This window comes from Heterocephalus glaber, unplaced genomic scaffold (assembly GCF_053883595.1).
Source record: "Heterocephalus glaber isolate CG9 unplaced genomic scaffold, H.glaber_assembly_v1.0 deba00001447, whole genome shotgun sequence".
NCBI lineage: Eukaryota > Metazoa > Chordata > Mammalia > Rodentia > Bathyergidae > Heterocephalus > Heterocephalus glaber.
This window is the reverse complement of record NW_028258299.1, coordinates 11,899,784-11,918,233: the sequence shown is the minus strand read 5'-3', so window position 1 is coordinate 11,918,233 and position 18,450 is coordinate 11,899,784. Positions and strand designations below refer to the sequence as shown.

The 18,450-nt window shown below is 45.7% G+C and overlaps 1 protein-coding gene across 2 annotated transcripts in view; it reads right to left on the bottom strand.

Moving 5' to 3' along the window:
* Window positions 1-492: 492 nt before the first annotated feature.
* C8b (complement C8 beta chain) overlaps window positions 493-18,450 on the bottom strand; it is a 37,312-nt gene continuing 19,354 nt past the window's right edge. For both annotated transcript variants that reach the window (XM_021248210.2, XM_004869622.4), the window contains 6 exons: window positions 16,243-16,483; window positions 14,679-14,807; window positions 11,613-11,776; window positions 4,801-4,954; window positions 3,444-3,512; window positions 493-1,356 (listed from right to left, as the gene is read on the bottom strand). In XM_021248210.2, the coding sequence (XP_021103869.2) occupies window positions 1,205-1,356; window positions 3,444-3,512; window positions 4,801-4,954; window positions 11,613-11,776; window positions 14,679-14,807; window positions 16,243-16,483 (909 nt within the window). In that variant the 3' untranslated portion in view covers window positions 493-1,204. The remainder of the gene's footprint in view (window positions 1,357-3,443; window positions 3,513-4,800; window positions 4,955-11,612; window positions 11,777-14,678; window positions 14,808-16,242; window positions 16,484-18,450) is intronic.

Here is an 18,450-nt window from a genome sequence, read left to right as displayed (position 1 = left end):
TAGTGTTTGCACAAAGTGAGCAGAGTAGAAAGCACAGATCAGCTCCTGGACAGGGGAAGGGAAGGCACCATGAATCCACCCCACAGCCATCAAATGCCCCTTGATGTGCTTCTGTAGCAGCCACCTCAGCCTTCCCTTTATCCCTTTATCCCCTTAACTTTCCCTGACGCTGGGATCCAGCTCAGTTCTTGCCCTGGCTCCACCCCTGCTGTTCCTTTAACTCTTTGGAGGTCATGGCTGAGGCGAGTGATACAAACTCTTCTTTCCTATTGTTTAATATTAACACCTGATCAGCAGCCTCCACAGGGAGAGTCGTAATTCTGCCTCCAGTGTGTGTGTGTGTGTGTGTGTGTGTGTGTGTGTGTGTGTGTGCTGTTCCACCAGGCCTCTGGCAGCACCTGGGGAGCTGAGGGACAGAGACCAACCTTCCTCTGGCAGCAGCAGTGGAGACTATCCACACACACAGACATGCACGCATGTACACACACACGGTGCTTTCTTTTGCTTTTTATTTTGTGAAAAATCCTTTATTATCCAGATGCTGATTCACCGAAAGGCAGGGGACCATCAAAGCTACGAGTTTAAACCTCTAGAGCCCAAATGTGCAGCCCAGCTTGCCCACCTTCTGTGTAGCCTTGGACAAGTCTCTGAACTGTTCTAAGCCTCAGTTTCCCCAGCTCTTTAGTAGGGATAATAAGAAAGAGCATTTGTCTTGGGAGGTGGCCATGAATGAACCAAGACAGTGAATCAGCGGCTGGCACATAACGATCTCCACGAAACGCGAGCTGCCATAATCGCTGGACCTGACCCTGCACTCATCAAAGAAAGAACAACTTCATATCCATTTGTTGCTTCATTATTAGGCACCTACTGTACTGGAGTCATTGCTCCTAGATGGTGGGACTACCTGTTGAACAACCCCAGCACAGTTCTTGGCCAGTAGTAAATGAGAGTGAAATAAAAGTATAGAGTGGGCAACGTGAGTTTTATAAGGTCCTCTTAGGGAACATCAACATTTTAAACGGACTATTTATTCAAATCATCATGCACTTTATAAACTAAAGGCCTGAATGGCCCTGCCCTCTACCTTGGGCTGGCTGCAGTGGGAGCTGGAGTGGGGTGGGGTGGGCCGAGGCCCAGGGATCCCCAGGCCCATGCTGTCTGCAGCGCATAGTGGTGTCATCTGCCAGAAGCACTCTCTCCTCTAACAGCTGACCATTTCTGATGCAGGGCCAGAGCAGGTGCTGCCCCCATTGTGCGGAACTGGATTGTTGCACTGTCTTTGTCTTATTTTCAGTCCTCTGGAGCATGAAGACCAGGTGGACCAGCAATTCCAATTCCCATCAGTGGGGATATCTATAAGAAAAGAGGACAACATGCATTACTTAGCCATTATTATAATCTGGTGCTCTAGGTGTGGTGGCAGAATGGGTAAGGCAAAGGGCTTTGGGAGCCTGAATCACTGATCTCACCTCTCCAATCAAATGTTTTTCTTTATGACCATGTCCTCTCTTCCCACAGGGCCTGTGCACATGCTGCTCTCCTTGCCGGGGACATTCTTTCCCCCTCTGCTGACCCAGTCCATCCTATTCTCCCTTCCCGTATCAGCAAAAGCACATTTCTTTAGGGAAACCATTCATGACCCCTAATTCTCCATCAGATTCCCATATTTTAAACTCAGAGCACTTTGTAGCAATTGTTACATTAGAAACTTTAAGTGCCTTGATAGGATGACTCTGTTGACATTGCTCTTCCCTTCCATAGTGCAGTCTCTGTGACAATAGAGACTGGATCGGATTTGTCACACTGAGCCTCGGTACCCAGGTACCCAGATGAGCACAGAGAAGGCTCTCAGCAAGCATTGGTTAAATGAATGGATGAATGGCTGCCAGCAAGGGGATGCTGAGTAGTTTTTTTCACTATATATAAAAATGGGAACTATACTATCTGCTGTGAATGTAATGGGTTTTTGTGAGAATTAATTAATTAACTTAATCTATGAGTGATATATTCACAGTAGTAATACAAAAAGTGATGAGTTTTAAATGTGGTGATGGTGGGCACTGGTGCTCTCTCTACTCCTTGACATTTACCTTCCACTTGAGGACTTCTGTGCAGTGCTGGGATTCAGATATACAATGCAAGGGCTCTACCACTGAGCTACTCCCCTTGCCCCTACTTGAGGGTGTTTTGAATGCTGATGAGACTATGAGTAATTGATTACTTCAATCACGATAGGTCATGTGTCTAGCTTGGTCACTCCCTATCACTGGCTTTATTGCCTGAGCCCTGCCTCCTGTTGGATCAGTGGAGGCCTTGGATTCTCACAGGAGTATGAGCCCTACTGTGCACTGCACAAGTGAGGGGTCTAGGTTGTGCACCTCTTATGAGAACCTAGTCCCCAAACCACCATCCCACCCCTACCTGCAGAAGAATTGTCTTCCACCAAGATGGTTCCCTGTTGCCCGAAAGGTTGGGGATTTCTGCTTTCTATGCCTCTTTACAAACTGGAGCCAATTCCATAAGGTAGTTAATTGATCATGTCCATTTTATAGATGCACAAATAAAGGCACAAAGGGATAAATCTCTTGCTAAAGATCACAGTTACTAAATAATGGAGATGAAATTCAAACCCAAATTGAGTCTGGGTACTCAGCAACTGCCTCTGTATAAAAAAGTGTGTAATTGTCCAGGGATGTAGCTCAGCAGTGAGGCACCTACCTGGCAGGTTTGAGGCCCTGAGCTTGATTTCCGATACCAAAAAAAGAAGTGTCCAATAAATGTTTTTTCATTTTTATTGAATGTTCCACATCTATTTTTAAGAGGATCATCAAAATGTCACAGAGTGAAATAAAAGGGAGAAAGGAAGAAGATGTTGAGAGCTCTTAGATAATAAACTGGCCAAAGAATTTTGGAGCTGGAAGGGAACTTTAGTGTAGGTTTTCATTTTGTTAATTCCATGTGTATCAACCAACGGGGGACAGAGTCCAATGGGACTTGATCCCTACGCACAGAGACAGAGGAGACGGGCTTCTCTCCACCCCCCACAAATGCGCTGCACTGAGAAGGGTGATAAATGTATGTTCAAGGTCTATGGGCACCTGCAGGAGGAATGAATTAATTGCACTTGGGAGCTTAAAGGGATTTTGACAGAGGATGGTCATCAGTGCTGGATTTTGAGGGCTGAGGATGTGCTCACTAAGTAGAAACAATTTAAGTATCTCAGAATGACCTGAAAAGGACTTGGGACTACCATGCACTGGCAGTTCTGTGACCAGAGGTGTGTGAAATAAAGCAGCACCGCACTGGAAGCCAGGCTGGATCTCCAGCTTCCTGGTGTCCAGCGCCCTACTCCAGCCCCCACCTTGGTCTTGTTCCTTTGACTTATTCTCTGGACTTCCCCCGAGTTCCCATTTCTGAACAACCCTCAAAAGGATCCTTACTTTTCCGGTTGGTGATCTCACAGGCTGGGCCTTGGAAACCAAGGGGGCAGATGCAGTCACAGCGGGATCCTAAAAGACCAAGAGAGACTGTGAACCACACCCTGGGAATCGAAGGTCCTGGGGCTCAGCTCCCTGCATGAGGGTGATTCTATTAGGCGACCTCAGGGCAAAACACTGAGTGGAAAGGTTTGCAAAGAGTAGGTTTAGTGCCCAAAATACCTACCCTTTTCTTGAGGGGCCTTTGCTCATTAAAGGGTGTCTATTTCCATCATGGGGAAATACAAGGACTTGCTGAGGAAGATTACTTATTAGCTGACATTCAACCCATATTGATAAGCTTTCAGGGTCAGAAGCTATGGTAGCCTCATTGAAGCCAATCATCACGATGTTCTACTCTAAGCCATTGTCTTGCCACTGCATGGAGACCTTAGGGATGAGGAATGCACCGCTCTTCAGCCCTAACTTTGGCTGGTTCTAAGAATTTGAAAGTGACTCCTGTGTTAATAGGTAATTTGTCACCCTGGAGCCCTGTCATCTGATCACACAGAATCTCTTTACAGAGCTGTCCTTCATTGGTCAGACCTTGGCTTCATGTTCTCCTGCACCTCCATTTACAGCTGCAGGTGGGCTCCAGCTTCCAGCTCCAGATTCCCACACAAGGCAGAGGGGACTTCAGCCATCCTGGACCCAAACCGGGAGCTGAGAAGGTGACCCCACTTCTGCACCACTGACCCTCGAATAGGGGCCTTGGGCTGATGGGGAACTTTAGACCTTATCTCCACCATGTCTGTTTTGCTCATATCCATCCAGCATGAGAAACCAGAAGTAAATTCCTCAGCGCCTTGCTGAGACTCTTTCTCCCTGGAAACTTTCTCCCTGAGAACAGATCTTTGGTTGACTTTGCTGGCTCTCTATGTCCACATGGGCTGCAACTGGCTATGATCAGAGGCTCCTGATGTCCTGGGGTGCTGGGCTGGACCCTCCTCAGCGCCTTGCTGGTCCATCACAGCAGGCTCAAGGGGTCCCCATCCGCCACCCCTTTCAATTTGGCCCACCTTCTGCAGTGACTCCACCCGTGACCCTTGAAGTTAGCGCACAATTTCTATTGGCTGATGCTTGCTGCTGCCTTCACTTCCTATTGGTCAGGCTCAGAGTCTGTGACCACCACACACTCTCAGGTGGATTCAGACATCAACTAACTGCTGCTGTCATCCAATGAGCCCCTGAGCCTGGAACCCAGGCATCGTGACAGCCAGAGAGCGTCCCCTAGCTGCCTCCATCCTGCCTTCTTGGGAAACAGAGTCAGCCTCCTCCAGATAACAGCTTCCACAGGGACCTAGCAGCCTGGAAATGGTACCTTTCAGGACAGGGACTCCGTTGCCATGGCAGGGGGTGCAGTGGCAGGAGCTGACTTCGCTCTGGAACTCCTCCAGGGCCTGCTTCATGTGCTGTCTCACTGTGCTGGAGTAGGCGAAATCTGTGGCTGTCACCAGTTCATAAAGAGGCTCCACCTGGAGAGGGAGGAAGAGCATTGAGTTTGAGAGAAAACACTCATGAAATGAGAGCTGAAGCCAGGCCACCCCGTGGTGAGGGGTTCGGGGCGTGGAAACCAGAGGTGATTCCTTGGGAACAGGAAGGATGCTATGCTCCCCCAGCCAATAAGCACAAATCAGCTCATTCCAGTTCAGGTCCACAAACACCAAACACCTACTAAGTGCTAGGCATTAAACGTGGATGCCAACTAAAACCCCTACTTTGAGAAACTCAGAATCTAGAGATAGAGATCAACACTTGACAGATGATCACAGATCATATTTGACTTAGGTTTTTTTCCACTCTGTGAGGGTGCACAGAGTGAACAGCATTCAGTAGCATTTTGACAGTTTCCTGGACTAGTGTTCAGGGGCATGATTCTCTCGTGCAGTGCTGGGCAGCAGTGATAGGGCCTGAGCCCAGCTCCTACGTGGCCACTGTCACCAGGAGCCTCTGACACTCCAGAATTCCAGGTAGGATGTTCCGCTGTACCAGATGCATCCTCAATTTGTGATATATTCAACTTACAATGGGTTTATCTAGATGTAATCCCATAGTATGCCGAGGAGCAACACACTGGTGATGACCAAACTTGTGAGCTTGGAGAACGGAGCAGGAGAGAGGGAAGGGGAGGATGTGGGGGGGGGTGTCCAGCAGCTCTTTAAATGTACTTTAGGATTACTGTCCCAATACCACTCTCCCTGCAAACCTTTCAGAATCGTTCCGGCATGAAAAAGCCACTATCAGGAACCCTTTCCTGAGCACCAAAGCTCCCCAGCACCTTCCCTCCATTAAACACTGGGGACAAATGCCAGGGGGCAGAGGCCTTCATAGACCAATACCAGCTGCAGGAGCAGAGGCAGAGAAGTAGAAAGTGCGGTGCCATCCCTCTGTGGAGGTGGCAGCGTGTGACAGGGATGTGGTGCTGTGGTGAGCAAAGCCAGAGACCAGGTCCAGAGAGGTCGTTAAACATGAGCTGCCTCTCTTGGCTCCAGTGTCAGCTCCAGGGCTAGGTTCCTCTCCAGATTTTGGTTATGATTCTGCCCTAATCCAGCCCTGGAGAGTTTAGGGTCCCTCTAAATGCAGGCAATCATGTCTAATAGATGCCTCCAGTGGGAAGAAAATTGCTTCCATTTCTTAATGCATCTGATGCTGACCTTCGCACCTGTGGGCAAAGCAAGCCCCTTGGTGGTCCCATTGTCTCACGGGCTTGTGGTCAATGAATTGATCCAAGGGCTGTTTGCAGAACTGCCCAGCCTGCTGGCCGCACACAGGGAGGGGGCTGCCATGGGGGGAGGGGCAGCTCCCTTTACTCCAACGCAGAGCTCTTCCAATAACTACTTTGGTGGCACCTTGACATGCTGCCCTTAACCACCTTGCCCTTCACCTACCAGCATGGAGACTGACCCAGGAGACAGGGTGACATTAGCCAAACTGGAACAAGCTCTCTACATAAAGCACACTCCAGGAGCTTCATGGGCTTCCTAATAGGATCTACTTTACACTCATAAGGTAGCAATTATTGGCCCCATTTTCTGGAGAGTAGAAGTAACTTGACCAAGGTCACAAACTCATACAATGGTGTGGCCAAGATTCTAATCCAAGGCCAGTGTTTTCCTACTAGTTCACAATGACTACTGTGTTATATTTCTTTTCTTTTTTTTTTTTTTTAATTTTTTCAGGTACTGGGGATCGAATGCAGGACCTTGTGCATGGGAGGCAGGCAGCAGAACCACTGAGCTAAATCCCTGGCCCCTAATGACTGCTGTATTGATAAAAACAGCATGATCATTCCCACTGCCAGACTGGATCCCAGACATCTCCCAGTTTTGCTGATGGTGGTGTTTTCTCTTGGAATTTAGCACCCACACTCCTGGACTTCACAGCTTCCCTTTTAACCTGAGCTAATATGGCACAGGTGTCTTTTTGGTTTGCTATTCTTTTTTTTCTAGCCTTTCCCCCTCTTTTCTTCCCTTCTTTTTCCTTTTCTCTCCAGGCCTCTTCCTCTTTCTACTGCGTCTTTTCCCCAAATACTCAATGCCAAATTCGCTGGTCTCTGGGTCCCTAGCAGCCCTTCTCCTTTCAAGGTTATGCTTATCACATTGCTCAAGGCACTGCTGGACAGTCTCTGTTAAACGCCAGGCAGTTTTCCACAGTGGGACATGGTGCTCTTAGTGATGAGAAATAATTGTCACCGTAGCTAGCATTTATGGGGTGCTGCACTTTCCAGCTGACACTCAGCATTTCACCTTCACTGCAGTCTTGGGAGGTGGGCAGTCATCTGTTTCCACACTGTTCTGAGGAAAAGTCTGAGGCACAGGAAGCTGAAATCTGACGAAGTTCACCTATCAGTAAGTGGCAGGAAAAGGTCTGGACTGCTCCTGTTGGATTTCTTTCCTTTCAGGAGGTATTTTTAGATAGGTGTACGGACAGATATTTACACCAGATTGGTGCATCATGGGATTTTATAACACACTCTTTGCACTCATCATGAGTGTTTTGCCCTACCGTTCAGTACATTTGGGGGAAACGGCTTTCTGTGACCTCTGGGTAGCCTGCCATTTGGGGGCCCCATGGTGGACTCAGCTTTTCTGCCCTTGAGCCTTTAAGATATTTCCTTTTGTTCTTTTCCAAAACATCTTTATATATACATCTTTCCCAAGTTTTCAAATTAGTTCTTTAGCAGACCCTTGAATTTGGTGTTATTGAATCAAAAATGAGGTATTTAAAATATTCTGGAGATATGTGCTTCTATCCATCTTTTCCCTAAAGAGTCGCACTGCATCATATTCTCATCCCACTTTACAAAGGTGCCCATTTCCTCACGCTCCATGCCATTATAGTTCCTCACTCTCCATGGGCATTATAGATTTCAATCACTGTCAAATGGACAAGTGAAGAATCACAACGTGTTCTTCCTTTAATTTTTTATTGCTAGAGAGGTTTAAATTTTTGCATGTATATTAGCCAACTGAAGCTTGTCTATTTCCTTTGAAATGTTTCTTTCTGATAAACGGTCCTATGCTAGGGAGTACCTTTGTGGCAAAATTATTCCTTTGGTATGTTATCTACCATTTACTTATACTGGTGGTGTCCTTACTTGAAATTCAGAATTTATTTTTGGAAGTGAAATCTATCAGCCTAATTCTGACACTCTTTACCTGGCAAGTGCTACCACATTATATTTTTAATCTTTTCTTGGATAGGGAGTATTTGCTTTTAGAAAATTTTTGAGTTACTTGCTTTCAAAAAGGGCTATAATTCTGCAGAGGCAAGTTTACACACAGTAGGGCTACAACTCTTCAAGGGCAGGTCTGCGCATGATAGCACTGGCGCTCCTCAGAGATAGGTTTGCACTTAGTAGGACAGAAACACCTCAAGAAAGGTTGCACGACAGTAGGGCTGCAGTTCCCTGGGGACGGGCTTGTACATAGTAGGTCAGAAATTCCTCAAGGACAGGCCCGCACATAGTAGGGCTGCAGCTCCTCAGAGGCAAGGTTATTCACGAAAGGGCTCTCTCCTTAAAGGCAAGTGTGCTATGTGGCTTATTCTGACCAGTGAAAAGTGAGTAGGGGAGGGTCAGTTCCACTGGAAGCTTTCAGTTCTGGGTGAGGCGATCCTGGGAGCAAATGCCAAGATAAAGTCCCCCCATTAGAATCCCAGAGTGAGCACATGGACACTTACTGCACACCTTGTGTAAATAAGAAGTAAATGCTGTTGAACTGAGGTTTGAGGGTTATGTCTCTGCACATGAGCTCAGCATCCTGACCTCTGTGTGGGACCGTTCATCAACATGTTTTTCCTTCTATCCTGGGCAATGCCCGTTCCCCTGCACACTGCTTCTGCATCAGTCAAGCTACCTCAAGGACACACAGAAATGCACATGGAAGAGAGAAATCGCACCTCAGATCACCAGTTAAATACAAGACATGTGGTTACACTGGAATATCAGATAAACATCAAATAATGTTTTAGAATAAGTATGTCCCAGGCAATATTTGCAAGATGCTTACACTAAAAAATTAATCCTTGTTTATCTGAAATTCAAATTTAACTGGATATTTGCTAAAACTGGTGACACTTTTTGTGACTCCTTCATGATTTCTAAATATCTTTGAAATTCTTCATCCATTAATGACCATCTAGCCAGGCTGCCAGCTTTTTCCTTTAGAACTAACAGTTGCTGCTCTTTTATCTTCAGGCATTTCACGGTGTAGACTTCTAAGACTGGTTTGACTTTTATTCCTGTAGGATATATTTGTTCCTGAAAGCAAAACATTTCACCGCGATGTGTTTCAGTATTGTTTTGTTTTGTTTTCAGCACTTTTGCTGAGTTTTCAATGAGCTGCTCATTTTACATTATCAGCTCACAGAAGCCTCTCCTATTATGCCCTTGATTAATGTGTCTTCACATTTAATCTTGTCTCTTTCTCAGAAGGAAGTCTTTGTGTTTTAGATTTCCACTTCTGTACTCTATCCATCATATTTCTTTTCTGTCATTGTTTTAATCTCTTTGTCTTTTGTTTCTGTATCATAAGAACATTTTTTATAGCACCTTCCACATCACTGACTCAATTTTCTGCGGTGTCAATTCTGTTCTTTATAGTTTCCAATGTGGGTTTTAATTCTGGTACTGTGCTTTTGGTATCCCATATTTAGCCACTTTCTTTTCATCTGATTAGTGTCTAAACATCTCAGCTATTTTTATTTTACAAATTCCTCATTTTCTTGAATATGTTATGATCACAAATAAAATGCATTCTAAACTTTATTTCTATTTTTCTACCTTACAGACATATGCTCATTTTCTGCATCTTGAACATAATTTCAATCTTTTGTGTTAAAAAAAAACCCTCTGTATATGTCCATTGCCGATTCTTAACTCTTCTTGGAACTAAGAGCTACCTCTTTAAGCCTGGGTTCTTCTGTGGTCTCCTTCACTAACTATTTGGTGGTCATAGAAATCGTGTCTCAGATCTTGATTTCAGAGGCTCATTACTGTACTCAAGCATTAGCCAACACTCTTGTATCTAGGAATTGCTTATCTAGTGGGCTAGAAAATTAATTGTCACTCCAGCTCCCTGGTAAGCTGGCTCTGCTGAGAATTATTCTGAGATAATGGGAAGCCTCGTGCAGTTTCTCTTTCCAGAAAGTGCGGAGAAGAGCGGACACCTGAACGTATGTTTCCAACACGGGTCGGGGAGGTACAAAGAGGCACTCTCGGCTTCAATGCTCTTGCTTTTCCCACCCCACAGCACTCTGGAAAACATTGCTGATTGTCCAAGTCACCTTGGATGACACCCCATGCTTGGCATCTGACATTCCCAGTGCCCAGGCAGGCATCCCAACCTCATGCAATAACCAGGGCTTTCCCTTCATTGTCAGCTTTAAAAAATATACAGAGGAGATAGTTTAGTAAAAAGTAAAAGCCAGGAAGCTCTTTTCCCTGAACTCTCTGGTCATTCTCACACTCCACGGTGATGCCAGCCAATGTCACCAGGACATCAGTCAAGCCCAGATTTCTCTGGAGCTGCCCACATCCCGTGGCTGACTCTGTCCCTCTCGTCATCACAGCAATTGTGCCCTGGGTGTCACTGCTGAGAAAGTGCAGAGGAGAGGGGTTGAATGGCAGCGCTCTTGTTCTGCAGAAACTTTACATTTGACACACAAATAAAGAGACTGTGGGAAACTGCCAGGTGTGGAGACTACAGTGTCTCATCAGAGCTCCAGCCTCTCAGGCCCCCTCTATGACTGAAAAGAGGGCTCTCAGGGGATGGAAAATGGCCCATCAGTGACTGTTCAGACACCTGCTAGAAGAGCATGGTGTAAGACAGGCTCTGGGTGCCTTGCCAAAGCCCCCACAGGAAAGACCTATCTCGCTGATATGTATGACAGTGCTGTTCCAACAAATGTCTTTTTAGTTTAAGATTGCAAGTCTCCTCTTGTTTTGGTGACAGGTGGTTGGGATCCTTATTTTTATCCACTGAGCCCACAGGAATATCTGGAGGGGAGGGCAGAAGTCCACTTCTCTTGTCTAGACCTAACAGAGACTTGAGTAGCCGCAGAGGGAGGCAACCTCTCTGACCCTTGATTTGTATCAGTAACAAAAGGAAGGCATGAAACTGAACTTGCAGACAATTGAAAGGTTTAGATGTGATAATAGTCCCACAGCCCTGCATACAGGACGTGCTCCAAACATATTAGTCATCATCGTGATGTGGCATCTACTCCTTTCAGATAGTTACGTTGTATGTATCTCACCATTCTGCTTTATTCCAGTGCCTTACTTCATGTACTGTACAGGAACTTAGTGACTATTTGTTGGTTGAATGCATGAGCATTTAAATAAATGAATGACTGAATGAGAGATTTTCTGATAAAATGGCAAGAATACTAAGCTGAAGACGCTAGAATCAGAAACTGATTAATTTCCTCTAACAACTTGGGGACCCAAGTGGGAAGGAGATGGCTCTCTAGGTGGGACTGAGCACCAGGTTCTAATCTGTTCATTCTGGACATATTTTCTCCTGTAATGAATATGCCTCAAGATTAAGGCTCTGTCTTACTGATCTGCACTCCACACCCTGGCTCACTGCAGACCCTCAGAATGGAGGGCAGTTGGTGCAGCGCTGGTACCTTTACTTTGACGATGGCTGGGTTGTACTGCACGGCGTCTCCCCACTCCTGCATCAGTTCAGCCGTCGGCAGCTCCTTATAGGCCAAGGTGGTGATGTGCTCACTCGCCCCTCCCCGCACAAGGACGGCCAAGTCCTCCACCATGGTGCTCCTCTTGTTCCTGTCTGGAAGGGACATAAAGAGCTGGCATGTACAAGAGGATCCACTTTTACACCTTGGACTTTTCTGCAGCTCAGCCAACAATTTGGGTGCCATGAGGTTCACTGAGGTTGCTTGGCCATCATGGGAGAACAAGATGTGCTCCTGCCCGCAAGGGAGTCAAGCAGTATGGAGCAAAAGGAAAGCTCATCTGGTCACAAATGCTACACGTCAGGGGCAGGAGGAGGAAAGGGCATTTATTTTGAGCTTGTACAAATGCCAGTCATGGAGTTAGTGTATGGGATGGGGTGCAAATAAATAATAGATTGTTAAACGGATGGATGATAGATGAGATTGATTGATTTGACAGAAGACAGGTAATACACTGGTAAAAAGGTAGGCAGGTAGGTAGCTAGGTAGGTTGATAGTCTGGCTGTAATATTTTGTTTTACCTGACAGCAGTCATATGAGCTGAGCATTATTAACTCGACTTGACAAATGATGAAACTCACACCTGGAATTATTAAGTCACTTGTCTAGGCCCATACAGCCAGCAACTGAAACAGCCAAATTGTAAACAAAGCCTGCCCAGTTTGACAGCATCTGCTCCTTGGTCAAATGACATTCCTGTCACCACACTGGTCCCTGGAGGTGGAGATGGTGAAGCTCATCTGAGGGAAATTGAGTTCCCCCTCTCACCTCCATGGCCCTGCCCACTCACCCAAGACTGAATCTCAGTTCTGGCTGTGTGCACCTTTATGTCTTGGACAAATTACTTATACAGTGTGAAATTTCTTTTCCCCTCATCTATACAATGGATCTCTGCATCCAGGTAAAGAATAAGTGGAACCATAACAGTTAGCAATTATTGATCACTTGTATCAGTCATTGGTCTAAATGTTATATAAGCAGGGATGTATTGAATCCTAGTATCCAGTAGGAACAGCATAATCTTCACTTTACAGATAAGAAAACCAAGAGTGGTGAAGGCAGTCCTACCCAGGCCCTAAGCTGGATCCCTGCTGTGTGTGAGATGGCCAAAGGAGTACACCTTGTGGAGAATGAGGTGCATGTATAATACATGCTCACTAGGTGCTGGCTCCTACAGAGCGATTATTAGCTTACCTTCCCATGGAGTTACCCCAAAAGCTCCCAGTCTTATCAAGCAAGCCATTCCTATTCTAATTTGATGATATAAGAATTTCAGAGCATTGATTATAATTACTTGAGAGAGGAAATAATCCCAATGACCATCAATAAGTGAACAAAGAAAAGATGGTGCACTTGTACAATAAAAGATAATGGAGCAATGAAAGTGAACTAGCTATGGTTATATGCAAAAATATGATGTGGAATGAAAAATGTGAGACTAGAAAAAAGATTGCACTCTATCCACATAAAGTTAATAAAAAGAGCAACAGAGAGGCATATTGGTGAGTGATACATCTAGGTTATAAAACTCTAAAGACAGAAAGAGACATATTTCACATAGAAGCAGAGATAGTTATAGGTTGTCTCAGAAAAGGAGAGGGTGTGATCACCAATGGATGAAGGTTACTGAGCAGTGTTCCATTTAATGAGCTGGATGGGGAATTACTTTACAAGTCTTCTTTAAAGAGGGCCTATTCCTATGTACTCAGCTCACCATAGTGAGCAAACAAACAATATGGACAAGCCAGCCTGAAGTGCAAGAGGCTGCTACAAAATAGCAGTGTCTTAGTTACTTTTCTCATTACTGAGACAAAATACCAGGACACTCCGAGTTAAAAGAGGAAAGCTTTATTTAGCTCACAGTTTGTAGAGTTTCAGTTCATAGTTGGATGGCTCCAAAGCAGGGTGTCATGGCAGAGGGGCATGGAAAAGGAGAAAGAATTCATGGCAGGCACAAGGCAGCAAAACCAGCAAGCAGCAAGTGATGAGTGACCCCAGTAGCCCTCTTTCTATCCCTCATGGTCTATCCAGGGCTTCCCCCCTTAGGGTGGGTAGCATTCACACTCAGTGTGAGAGGGGCACCCATCATCCTAGCATTGAACCAGAAATCAATTACAGCATCGCATCCTTGATCCCAGCATCACACACCCTAGATCCAGCCACCTCCTAAAAGCCCCACCAATGACGGCATGAGGTCTGGAGTGACATCAAGGTATAAGCCATAAGAAGCAGTTAATTTCTGTGGTGGTTTTGTTACTGTTTTGTTTCAGCTGTGGAACTCTTTACAGGTAAACCCAGGCACCAACCCAGCAGGTAGAGCGGCTAAAGACAGAGCTCCACGGGGTGCCGAGAGCTGCCAATCAGTCTCCTTCCCACACTGCCTGCTCGGTTGACTCCCAATTCCCTGTATTGCTTCCAAGTTCCCTGGTCCCAGACACATAGCTCAGTAGCTCCGCTGGTTCAGTCCCCACCTCAGGTCTGGCCTTTCCTGCCTTTTGGACTTTGCTACCTGACCTGTGGCTTTGCCTGCCGCTTGTCTCTTCATCACTCCTTTCCTCAGGGGAGCCTACCTTCTTCCTCCTGCCTTATGCCCCAGCACTGCACTTCTAGCCAGGCCAACTCAGTCCCTATGCACCATGATATTGTTAGGTTGTTTTTCCTGCCAATAAATGATCCTGACATTTTAGTCCTCGAGTTGTAATTCCCATAATTTCTCCTCCAGGAAGTCCTCCCTGAGGTTGCAGCTGGACAGGGCCTTGCTGTTCCCTCTTCCATTGCTTACTTACCTCATGTGGGGACAGTGAGGACCAGAAGTGAACAGGTTCATTTTTGTTTACTCAGCTCACAGTAGGTGTTTGGTGGATTTTTACCAGCTGGGTTATTATTTTAATTGAAATGCTTGGCATGACCAGTGCTTAGCTTAAAGGAAGACAGGGACCAGAAGCATCATGGAAGGAGAAACTACTAGCACAGAAGACACATGGCCCCGTCTCTCACCTTTTATTTCATTCAGAATGTTCCTACATTTGTCTTCTGACACACCCAGTTTGACATAGACTCCCCGGATGTCACCACCAACTCGGAAATCATATTTGGCACAGTTGTGGATGTCATTAAGGGAATAATCTGAAGGAAGCAAGAAAAGAGGTTGGTGACCTCCATGGGAATTCACTCTGTCCCCTTTCCTGTGGTTCACTCTAGGGGCCTAACTCTTCCGATGTCCCAGGGACATGGATTGAAATAAATGGGTCACCAGCCTGATGTCAAGAAGTGCGGACAGCTACGGGCACCAGAGTAAGGACCTCATAGAGATCAAACTCAGCTTCCAGTGTCAGCCTGCCCCCAGGATGTTTGCTGCTTTCATGAAGGGGAAGTGCTCAGTCATCCTCTAAAAGCCTGATTCCTTTATCGGTCTCTTTGTAGGTCTGCCCAGCAAGGGCAGTGCAGATGCAACCCTCCCCTTCATTGATTCACCCACAGGGAACACTTTTCAAATCCTTGTTATGGAGAAAGATACCCCTGATCATGACAAGACCGAGGTCACATTGGCACAAATTTACATTATATACCATGTCCTCTTACAAGAGCATGGGGCCTATAAAAGCCCCACCTGTGCCCCTGTAAACCATGTGACCTTCAGTGATTCATATAGCCTAAAAAGTGCTGGGCAGTAGGGCAGAATACTGGCCTGGAAAGCAGAACTCACACCCAAGGCTGGCATTGATGATAGTAGGACAGTCCTGGGATATCTGCATAGAGGATACATTCTAAGGCTTAGCAGTTGAATATTAGCCTGAAGGCTATGGTAATAATCTGGGTGTTTCTGAAACTATAGTCTGTGGACAAGCAGCACCAGCATCAAATCCAAGCTTATTAGAAATGCAGCATTTCGAGGCTCTTCACAAACCTCCCCAATCAGAACCTACCTCTTCTGTAACTCACATTCACATTGAATTTTGAGTGAGAGTCAGTGGTCATAGGATGTGTGTATGGTGGCAACACTAAAAATAGAACATATAATTTGGAAGGAAAGCTAATGGAACTTGCTAATAGACTGGAAGGAAAGAAAAATAATTGAGGTAAATTTTTAGGTTTTTGGCTTGAGCCACTATTTGGATGGTGGAACTATTTCTGAGATGTGGATGATATGGAAGAATCCTACTTGGAAAAGAAAACCAAAAGTTCTCTTTGTGTGGCATGTTAAGTTTGTGGTAGTTGTTCGACCTTGGCATGGAGTTATCAAGGAGACATTTTAACATCAACTATGGGAAGCGATCCAGGAAGGATATATAATTTAGGAGCTATCTGCGTGTTGAAAGCAGTTAAAGGCATGGCACGGGATGGGACTGGACAGAGATAGTTAGAGAAAACAGCCCAGTCAGAGAGTAAGTCTGGGAGGGCTAAGATTGACAGTTAAAGGAGGAGAAGGAGGCCTCTGCAAACACACCCGAGAAAGTGCAGCCAGGTAGGCAGAAGGAAAACCAGGAGGACGACTTAAATTTCCCTCTAGCAGCAAGATGAGACTCACCTGGTCAGGAAAGTGTGTCCCTTGGGAAGTTACCTGCTCGCTCCATGGCCTCTTGGTTCATCACAAGTGTGTACTCATAAATACCCCCGAGAACAGCCTCTGTGATGTAGTGGGTGCCGAAGTCCCGGAAGAGATCTCTGTATTCCCCGTAGCTATATTCCAGGGGCAGCTGCCTGACTCTCTGGAGGAACTCATAGTGGAGCATGAGGCTTCTGGGCTTCAGCTTGTAATGTGCCACGTCAAGGTCCGAGCGTGCATGCAGAAACTTGCTTTTCTAAATGAAATACCAACATGGGAAAACCAGACCTTTAAAGTCAGGAATCCGGAATGAGAAGAACTTTACAAATATCATCCGATGTTCATGGCCCAGCATCATCGCTCTTATGATTCCTTTAGGATATTTACAAGAAGACGGTCTCTTTGACAAGCTTCCAGTTCCTGGAAATATTACAATGTCCTTTTCAGCCTAGGAAAGCTTGCTTGAATTCCCCTCTTTACTATAGCAAGTGCTGTGCAGGGCAGACAGAACAGGCAGGGAGGGCCAGAGATGCAGGGGCTGCTGTGATGGAACCCAGCTTCGCTAGCCTGCAGTCCCAACCTGTTTGCCTATGTTTTTTAAACTCTGGGAAGAAAAGCCACTCAAGAAAGACTAACAGTAGTCCTTCAGGATGGCTCGACATGGTCCTGTGTGGCAGGGTCAGGAAACTGCAGCCTGCACAGCAACAGCAAATCCAATGCATGGTTTTGTAAATAAAGTTTTATTAGAACACAGCCATGCTCCTTTATTTCTATATTGTCTGCAAATGTAAATTGCTAAGGTCACACTGCAATGGCAGAGTTGAGGAGCTGCAGCAGAGACCCTATGGCCCTGCAAAGACTTAAACATTTACTATCTGGTCTTTAAAAACAAAGATTTAATGTCTCCCTGAGGTATGGGGTAGACTGAAAGCAATGGCTAATGAAATACAAGAATTTAGAAGGTGTCACAACTCGAGAGAGGGCCTACACTGGGTATAGGGAGAGGAGAAAGAGAAGGCAGAAATGTCTGTGAGGTACATTCTGCTCCCATTCTAAACCCTTCGGCTCTATACAATCATCTGTGGGCTTCTCCCAGGCCCCTACTTTGCTTCCTGGCTTTCTCTTGAACCATTCCAGCCCCGCCAGTGCCTCACGACTCTTCCTTCTGTCCTACCTTGTCCATCTAAGCAGTCAGTAGGGACTTTGTTCATGACTTTTCCAAATCTTAGGTCAGAAATTCTCAACTCCTAGGCTACAGATTGGTATCAGCCCATGGCCTATTAGGAACCAAGCTGCACAGCAAGGGAAAGCCTACATAAAGAAGCTTCATTTTTATAGCCACTTCCAATAGCTGGAATTTCCTGCCTGAGTTCCTTCACCTCCTCTCAGATCAGCAGTGGAATTAGATTCTCAGAGGAGCACAAAACCCTACTGTGAACTGCACATTCTAGGGTTCTAAGCTGTTTGCTGCTTTGAATTACCCCTAAATCACTCCCCACATCCTCAGGTCCATGGAAAGTTATCTTCCATGAAACAAAGTCCTGTGGCAAAAAAGGTCAGAGAACACTGCTTAGGGTCTTGGGCTTGTAAAAGTTGTCAGAAACAAAATGGAGTTAATTGCTTCAACATTAACCAAAAAATAAGCAAATAAAAATAAACAAAGCTAGGAGGCTGCAAAGGAAGGAGCCTACTGTATGATTGCCTGATACTGGTAACAATCAGAAGGCTCTGCCAGAATAATAATCTTGTACAAAGGCCACCACTGCTTTACACAAAAAGTACTCCTTCAAGGACATTCATCTAGCAACTGTCTGTTCAACCTCGAGCTGATGCCAGCCATGTTATTAGTCCTCGTGGCCAAGGATTTTTGTTTAAAAAAACCTTATGCAATCCTCACTGCTGCCTTTAAACACTTCCCCTTGCCTAACCTCTCGGGATACCCATATATTTTAGTATGGAGGGCACACTCCTATCACCGTGCTCTGTGATGCTCAAGTAAGCATTGTTATCTTTGGAAAATCTCTTGCTGACTGTTATTTAGGTTGACATATCATTAGACGAGCTGCCCTACTGATCTCCCTTCTTTCTCAAGCCTGCTTGAGCTCCAGAGTCAACATATCAACACAATGATAATATTATGATCATGCCTCCCCAGACCTGAAGCCCTGCCCTGGTTCACTATTGCTTTCAGAATAAACCAACTCCTGTACTTTGAATATGTGC